This window comes from Odontomachus brunneus, unplaced genomic scaffold (assembly GCF_010583005.1).
Source record: "Odontomachus brunneus isolate Ranch 3 - 2012 unplaced genomic scaffold, Obru_v1 Obru_scaffold_151, whole genome shotgun sequence".
NCBI lineage: Eukaryota > Metazoa > Arthropoda > Insecta > Hymenoptera > Formicidae > Odontomachus > Odontomachus brunneus.
Window position 1 is genome coordinate 245381 of NW_022639601.1, and position 9008 is coordinate 254388.

The following is a 9008-nucleotide window of genomic DNA, read 5'->3' on the forward strand; positions in this document are numbered from 1 at the left end:
CGATCCCAGCCAAGTCTGATGTTTTTCATCTCATATGGCATTAAAAGTGGACATCTACAGATACACACAAGAGTAAGCAGCACCCCCGGCGAAAGTTTTTAATTTTTCTTTCATGTGGATACAATAAAATTTATTAAATCCGAAGAAATCTTTTTGAGTTGAAGTAATTCTACATGAATACTCTAAGAAGTTCTGAGGAACTCTAATCATGGTGTGCATGTAACTTCCTAAATCATTCTTATAGTATTCTTCCACGAATTCCTAAGAAAGTACAATTCAGGAAATGAGAAAACTTTAAGAATACTTAAAGAATTCATCATGCTATCTAAAATGTTACGTCCCAGCGGGTTGCGACCACGCTGCCGTGAAGAATAGCGCTCGAACCCTAGCACGGGATCAGTTCGCAATTTTTCGGGTTAAACGAATCGCATAATTCTATCCGGGGATCCGTGAGATTAAGGGTAATCGCGATGGATTTCGCGCAAGACGCGTAGTATAACCACCGTAGTATAACCTTACGGTGGGTCGGACAGTCGCAGGCGTTAATCGTAGTTTCGCGCGTATAGAAATAATATAGATAATAACTTACCAGTGGTCGTTCACCGTGCGGTTGCTCTCTGTATCCCTGGATGACGCTCTTGTGGCTTACGTGGATCGGCACCTCCTGGACCTCTAAATGCTGCCGACTCTGGGGAACCTTGTTCAGGGCAGCGATTATGGATACTTCCGAAATACCCAGAGTTGGGTCGAGTTGAGTTAGTTTCACTATAGTGTAAGAAAAATTCCTTAGTTTTATCTACCACTAATTCTCTTTGTTAAAATTTCTACCCGATTTCCTCTCTTGTTGTAAATATTCCTAACCGTCCCGACGACCTTCAACGGTTCGAACTGCCGGACTAAGGACTTTCAGGGAATATTAATAAAGAGAGAATCCCACTGTCTCTGGACAAATCACCAAACATTTATTATGTTCTGCAATTATACAAAGCGTTTCTTGCGACTTACACTATAATTTCGTACCGAAATACCGCCAATTATCTAACGACTCTTCCGACTCTTATTCGACTTTTCGACGATTCTCGTGAGAGTGTGTGTCCTCTCGTCTCGAATCGCTTTTTTAGCTTTTTCTTCCGGATCTTCTAGAAGCTTCTCGATGTTTCCCGAATCGGTCTCGTTTCCGATCCTGCGCTCTTTGTGCTCTCGAACTTGCGCGCGCTCTCCATTCTACTATCGATATCGGTTGCTCGCGTAACCGATGGTCAAAGGGCGATGATCAAATTGAATTTTTTTAATTGGACCTCCCACTTTTTATTACATATTCTTGCAGCTTATTTCAAGGGCTTTCCAAAAACCTATAATAAAGTATTTTTTTATTAGGCATATTTAGAGTTATGAGGCTTGAAAGGATTTTGGTCTTTAACTGTTCTGTTTCGTAAAAACGTATCACTGTCTTCTGAACGGTGGATTTAGAAATAAAATTGCAATCAGGATATGCAGCATTGAATAGATTAGCTACTTATTGATATGATCTAATGCGGTTTCCAAATCCTCGATAAATAAGCAGCATTATTCTTTCTTTTTTTAAAAACATTTAATTTAACATTTTCAAAAAAGAAATTTAAAATTGTAATTGGAAAAAGAAAGAGAAAAGACAGAGTGAGATACGAGAGGGGTTTTGTATGAAACTCAAAGCGATATAAACTGAATATTATTGATAGATGTCTAACCTCTCTGAAACCACCGAAATCAGCTGTCATTATGAAACATTCATAACAGCTAGAGCCATCTTTTGAAAACGGACCGAACTAATTTGTACTCCCAATATAATAACATATTTTTATTTTAAATAAAATGTGACAAAAATTAGTTTGGTAGGATTCACATAAAAATCTTACAAATATAATAAATATTTTTACTTACTTGCATTTAACAAATAATAATAATAATAATAATAATTTAACAAATATATAAATTTTGCCGTTACCTTAATAATAGCCTTAATAATAATAACGTTAATAATACCTTAATAATAATCTTAATAATAATACAAATATATTAATTTTACCGTTTACCCTAATAATAGCTGTCATCGTTGTTCCGTTTCTATCAATTGCACAACTCAGTGAGATTAAAGTTCTTAGAAGAAATTATATTGCATTTTCACATTTTAATCACATCGTGCGATGGTTGAAAAGTTTCATGTTTACATAGGCCGATATTCATAGTCGGATCTTATATTTAAGACCGCTTAAGTTTATCTTCAGATGATGTACGGGTTATTTCATTGGCTACAGAATATCTAAAGATGAACTTAAGTAATCTCAAATATAAGATTTGACTATGAATACCGGCCTTAGACTATTTCCATGTAAGAAGGATATATACGAACGAACGAAAAGTTCACGTGAAATATTTTACGTTTTGAGAATTCACAGTAGACGGTTAACCTTTATATCATTCAATGTATTTATTTACATTATATAGTATTATATTACATTACAATTTACATTATATAGTATTATATTACATTAGTATTATATTATATAGTATTATATTACATTACAACTATAATTTTAGTTACTTTATGTTTATTAGTTTATTACATTATATTTTATATATTATAAGTATATTTACATAAGTATATTATAAATATATTTATTAATAATGTATATAATTGAAATATTACTCTTCACTTATTTACTTTTCACGTTTCACTTTTTACTTATAGTAACTTACTTCCAGTGAAAAATGAAAAGTGAAAAAGAGAGTTTCATGATCGCTGCCTTGTTCTTTGTAACTGCACTGTTGAACTGATGCAATAAATTGAAGTGAGGCAAGTATACGTTTTCTCACTCTAACCTTTTGCATTAGTTCAACAGTGTGCAGTTACAAAAAACAGGGCCCATATTCTTGAAATTTTTGCGTATATGTAATTTTCATTGCGCAGCTATTTTATGGTATGATTAAAGCTGCGCAGTAAAACTTATGTATACGCAATTATTTCAAGAATAGGGGCCCTGGGTACCTATTATGGACTTCTTCGGAATCAATTCTGAACGGAAACATTCAGTTATTTCGTAGATTTCTATTGTCTTTTCTAAGGGAAACGGAATTATTTCGATCAAAATTAATTCCGAAGAAGTTCATAATAGATACCTTGATCTTTAAATTATATCGTGTAGAAATTTTACTTGGTATCAACATTATTCCCTCCACTTTTAGGGAAACTCGCCTAATGGCTCCTGCACACAGGACGCGATAATGCTTGCCGCGCAGCGGAAGTCCGCGCGACAGCCAATCAATATGTTGTTTTTCCGTAAGAGCTAGAAGATTATTATGGAAATCAGCATATTAGCTATCAGCATATCAGCATTACCGCGTCCTGTGTGCAGGAGCCATTAACGCTATAAGCAAAAAAGTGTACAAGACGAACGCACCCTACAACACAACATATTTTTCGGGTTATGTACTAAGTCGGAGTTAGCAGTCTTGGGTAATGGTGTTGAGGCGTTTAGTTGCCGGAAGCCATATATTGGAAGGAAAGAAGGAGTTAGCAGTCTAGTATATAGAAATCTGTGCTTGAAATCATAGAGAGAGAGAAAGAGAGAGAGAGTGAATAATAGTTTTTGTTCCTAATTTGGTGACACTGTCACCGTGCCACTAGCCTTTCCCGAGGTTTTAGCGACTATTTGACACAAGCGAATAATAGTAACAATTGATAGGTTAAGTAAGGAATTTGATAACTAAACAGAAATGACGAGCATAATACTGAAAAACTACAAACAGACAACGAGGATAACCGCGAATTTATTAAAGTGTGGCAGTAATCTTTCGAGAAGACAGTACGCTACTACTCTAGAGGACTACAAGATCACATGGACACGACCCAAAAAAGAATCGTATTTGATACCTGAGAAATCCGGCGATCAAGGGATAGACATCAGCGTCAAGGCGTCTGATATTCCTTCAATTTACAGTGAATCGCCCGAGATGAAGGAGTAAATAGTTAATAGAATATTAGACATAAATTCTCAACACAGATCGCTTTGTAAATAGTGTTCTTATTTCAGCGCCAGTGACATTGTTAAGACAAGATTTATGTTAAACTTTCTACCGTACAAAAATATTAGCAAAGTCAAGATGGAGAAATTTGTAAACATAGTACAGAGATACGATAACGACACGACATCGCCGGAAGTTAAAAGTAACGTCGATTTCGAATAAAAAGATCGACAGGGTTGGGTAACAACTAGTTAATCAGTTAAAAGTTAAATTAAGAAGTTAACAAACAGAAGTTAACTTAAAAAATTAATTTTTACTTGAGTTAACGATAAGAAAGTTAATAAGTTAACTTAAAAATTTTTAGTGTGATTAATTTTAAATAAGTAATTAGTTATTCTAAGATACATTTGTTTGAACTTTATCATATCTTCTATCATTTTTTATATAATTTAAAACAATTTTAAGTCATAAGCTATCAATATTGAAATTATTAATGAAGTTAAAAAGCTAATAACTATTAATTTTAAATATGATTCAATTTAAACTAATTATTTTAAGATATGTAAACTTCAACTGATTTCTTTATGAGTTAAAACAATTCATTAATATTAAAGCCATTACAGATTGTTTATGATATAGAATATAAAAAGTCAAAGGTAATGTGAGTAGAATTTTTTTGTCTTTGAGCACCAGTATTCTTATATAGAATCCTCAGCACAAAATAGTTTTTTCTTTTAAAAGACTTCGTTATTTTACATAAATTTAATCTACAATTTAAAAATTAATTGTGCAAAAATCATGTTTTTTTGCATAATTAATTTTTAACTTTAATAAATCAATTTTAACTCAACATTTAATTTAATTCTTTCTTATGTAACTTTTAACTTAATTAAGTTTATTTTATAAACTAATAATTTTATTTTATAAACTAATAATTTAAATTTAGTTTTAAAAAATTAATTTACCCAACCTTGAATATTAATTGAAAAGTAGCACTTACTTTGTTATTACTTCAAATTTATTTAACCTTTCAGTTGCTTATTTAACTGGTAAAATATATGTACTGCGAGAAGTTCTTATTAAGTATCCCAAAAATTCCAAAATAAGAGTTGCATTGAAAGAATTAATTGACAAGAGAAGATCGCTTTTGGCGCGCTTGCGGAAGAAAGATTACAGATGTTTTGAATATGTCTTGGAGAAAATGAACCTTGTTTACAAACCATTTCCTGAGTAAGGGCTAGTTGTTTACTAAATGATTACATATCAACAAAGTATATAATTACATACACTTTGTTAGAATTTTATGCCAAATAATTCTTTTTTTTTTTTTTATAAAATGCTTTGTGATTTTTGTCAGGCCTCCTACTCAAATTACGAAGAAAGAATCTTTGACACGATTAACGGAGAAATACTGCGATAAAATCGTGCAGGAAAAATTGGACTCTTACAAAGCAGAATTGAAAGCACAGCAGAAAGATTTTTTTGCAGAAAAAGCGGAGAAGCTTGCGTTTATTAGGGAAGAGGAGATAGCGTGTGGTTTAAAACCAACGATTAGCGAAGAGGACATAGCACGTGCCAAACAAAAAGCGATGGAATATCAAACGTAATATTAATTAACTAGAGATCAATAAATTATCTATAAATTGTATAAAATTAAAAATATTTACGATATCTTTCGTGTATATTCTTTATAATTATACCACAATCTTATCTCCAATTAAAGAATACACTTGTTTTTATAATTTGATATACTTACGCCAATTAGATAATTATAGAATAAAATAATGTAATACATTTTACTCTTCAATTTATTGGCAGAAAAGCACGTGTTCGTGAATATTTATTATTATAAATACAGAGTGACCTAAAGATCGATTACTGATTTGGAAAATTCATAACATTGCTTTTATATGTAATATATGTTTAAAACTCTTTGCAGATTGCACTAAACTCCTACACAAAAAATTTAATATTTACTTAAAACTAATATACAAAAATTAATAATTATTGACTCATATATTATATTAGATACCAAACTTAATTTTCGACTTTCACAAATAGATAGCATCAGCAACGAATGTTGTGACTTTGACAACTGAAAAGAAGGCTTGACATTTCTCAATAAAATTCAGTACATAATGACCCATTTTATTCGATAGAAAATGAACGTGATAATGTGATAAAAAATTGTTTCGACATTGTTTTTTCATTACTTTGTTTTGAAGAAAAAATCCAACCGAAACTCATCAATTGCTCAGTGAAGCTTATGGTGATGCTGCTGCATCGAAAACAACTCGCGAAGAATGGTTTCAACAATTTAAAAGTGGTAATTTCAGCGTGAAAGACAACGTCCAGGTTAGTCAAAAAAGTTTGAAGATATCGAATTGCAAATATTACTGAATGAAAATCCATTTCAAACGACCAAAGAATTGGCAGAAGTATTAAATATCATCGACAGAAGTGTTTCCAAATGTTTACACGCCAAAGAAAGCATTCATAAAGAAGGAAAATAAATGTCACACGAATTGACTAATGCTGTAATCTCTAATCGTCTTTTCATCACTAGTTCTTTGCTTATAAGGCATAAAAAAGAATTTTTTGTGGCGAATCGTAATCGGTGATGAAAAATGGATCTGTTACGATAATTCGAAACACAAAAAATCATGGGTGAACCCGAACCAACCATCAACTTCGACGTCCAAACGGAATAATCATGGTCGCAAGATAATGCTATATATTTGATGGGATCAGGAAGACGTAGTGTATCATGAACTGTATTGTATTGACGTAGTGTATTGAAACCAAATGCAACAGTCACAGCCGACCGTTACCAACAAAAATTAAAATGTTTGAACGAAGGATTGATGCAAAAAAGGCCATCAATCGCCAATAATCGACGAAAAATCATTCTTTTACACAACTCAGGCAGCACAATGTCCAAAATCGGGTCATAAGACATCTTTAAAACATCTTTAAGACAAGTTTATAAGGTATTGTCTTAAAGACGTCCTAAAGACTTATGACTCGATTTTGGACATTTGTGCTGTCTGGGAATATTCGGCTACATGTTGCAAGAATCGTTCAACAAGCACTGACAGGTTCTCTCACACCCAGATTATTCTCCCCAGACCTGGCTCCATCAGATTATCACTTGTTCTAATCGATGCAATTGAAGATACAAACTTCTCTAATTTCCAAGGTGTGCAAAAATAGGTCAATGATTGGATTGCTTCAAAAGATAAGAAGTTCTATCAACGCGAAATTCGACTTTTGAAAAATAAGAAAAAATTTTAGAAAACGATGGAAAATATTTTGATTGATGTATTCATTCATTTTGTCATTGAAATAAATGTGTTTTTAAGCCAGAAATTAAGTTCGATATCTAATATAAACTTTTTATAAGCAACGATATATAATTTTGTTAGAATTTTAAAATTTTGAATTTCAACAATAATTATTATATTTATAATTTTATTTGGATGTTATATTAGCCTCATAAGAAGTAAAATATGATTATTTTAAAGATAATCTTCTTCCGACATTTAAAAGTATCATATTCTCAAGTCAATGCTTTCCATTCATGAAAATTATTTTTTAATAGTAAGAATATATATTTTTTTGTCGTATTATATATCCAACAAACATTATGATGTCAAATGACGTTTTCATGGCGCCTTAATAAAGTCTCTAACATCAATAATACGTCATTAATAATCAATATTCATAATACATCAATAATAATTATTTAACATAATCCTGTCACTTTGATCAAATATATTGATGCAAATAACTTTCGTTTAACGATATGTAATCTCATTTTAAGATTTACGTATCAAAAGTAAAGATATTTTCAAAACAGGAATGTTTTTTTCTCTATGTAGGAAATTCGAAATAGTAACAGACTTTTGGGCCATCCTTATTATTAGATCTGTTCAGTAGACAAAATATATTTGTCTTACTTTAACTTATTGCATCAATGTGCACCAATTCAGATAGTTTAACTAAAAAAAAAACAGATGTATTATTGGACGCTTTCCATGTGAAATTCTAATTTACCGAGCGAATTTTCCATTCGATTTTTAGTCGACTTAGAGCCGATTGTTCCAACTTCTTGGCAAGCTACCTGATAGTTAAATAATCCCAGTAAACACAAAGTCATCGATGTCAGCTCAATCATGTAGTATATTACATAACTGTTACTTTGTTATATAACAAAGTAATAGTTACTTAATATATCATATGATTGAGCTGATTGAACATATATCATATGATTATAATATGGATGATACTTTGTGTTTACTGGAATGTGTGTCTGTCTAATTTGAAGAAAAAACGAAGACATCCCTAACAGTACAGATATCCAAGGAACATCCAGAGAACATCCTGAGGAAATCCTGAGGACATGTCTTTGTCCTCAGGACGTCCTAAGAACGTCTTCAGGACATCTTGTGCTGTCTGAGATATGATTTAACTGTTAGTTAAGCTATCTGATACGCTACTTGATACTTGAATAGTTAAATCATATGTCTGCCTTCATTTTTTCTTCAAATTGGATAGAGACAGACACATGATTTAATTGTTAGATAACTTACCAAAAGGTTGGAACAATCAGCCCTTACAATCGCTAATTTTACACTTGTCCGGACGAGATCGCGCGGTATTGTTAGTTCTTACGGCTAACAGTAGATTCCGCCTCGATCATGACGACATTGCTAAACGACCGTAATTTCCGCGTTGTGGTGTGTGCATGCACAAAGTGAAAGTATCAGTAATTCTGTTGTCGAACACTATACAGAAAGATTATCACTCTTCAGAATGACGTTCTCAAATGCAATCACAGGCATATAAAGAGAAGATAAGAGCTCGTCTCGAAAGAAAACGGCTGAAAAGTCTGACTCTTCTCACGATACGCGCTACGAAGACGTCGTTCACGAGTCTGCGGAAAATGTCAGGATTGCACGGAAAGATGTAACGGCAGGAAAAGAAATCTTAATTGAAAATCAACT

The 9008-nt window shown here is 32.2% G+C and overlaps 1 protein-coding gene across 1 annotated transcript; it reads left to right on the forward strand.

Moving 5' to 3' along the window:
* The first annotated feature begins 3753 nt into the window (after positions 1-3753).
* On the forward strand, positions 3754-5673 carry LOC116850652 (28S ribosomal protein S15, mitochondrial). The gene is made up of 4 exons (XM_032829174.1): positions 3754-3998; positions 4071-4204; positions 5037-5232; positions 5360-5673. Exons 1-4 carry the CDS (start codon positions 3754-3756, stop codon positions 5607-5609), a joined length of 825 nt encoding a protein of 274 aa, XP_032685065.1. The 3' UTR covers positions 5610-5673.
* The last annotated feature ends 3335 nt before the right edge of the window (positions 5674-9008 follow it).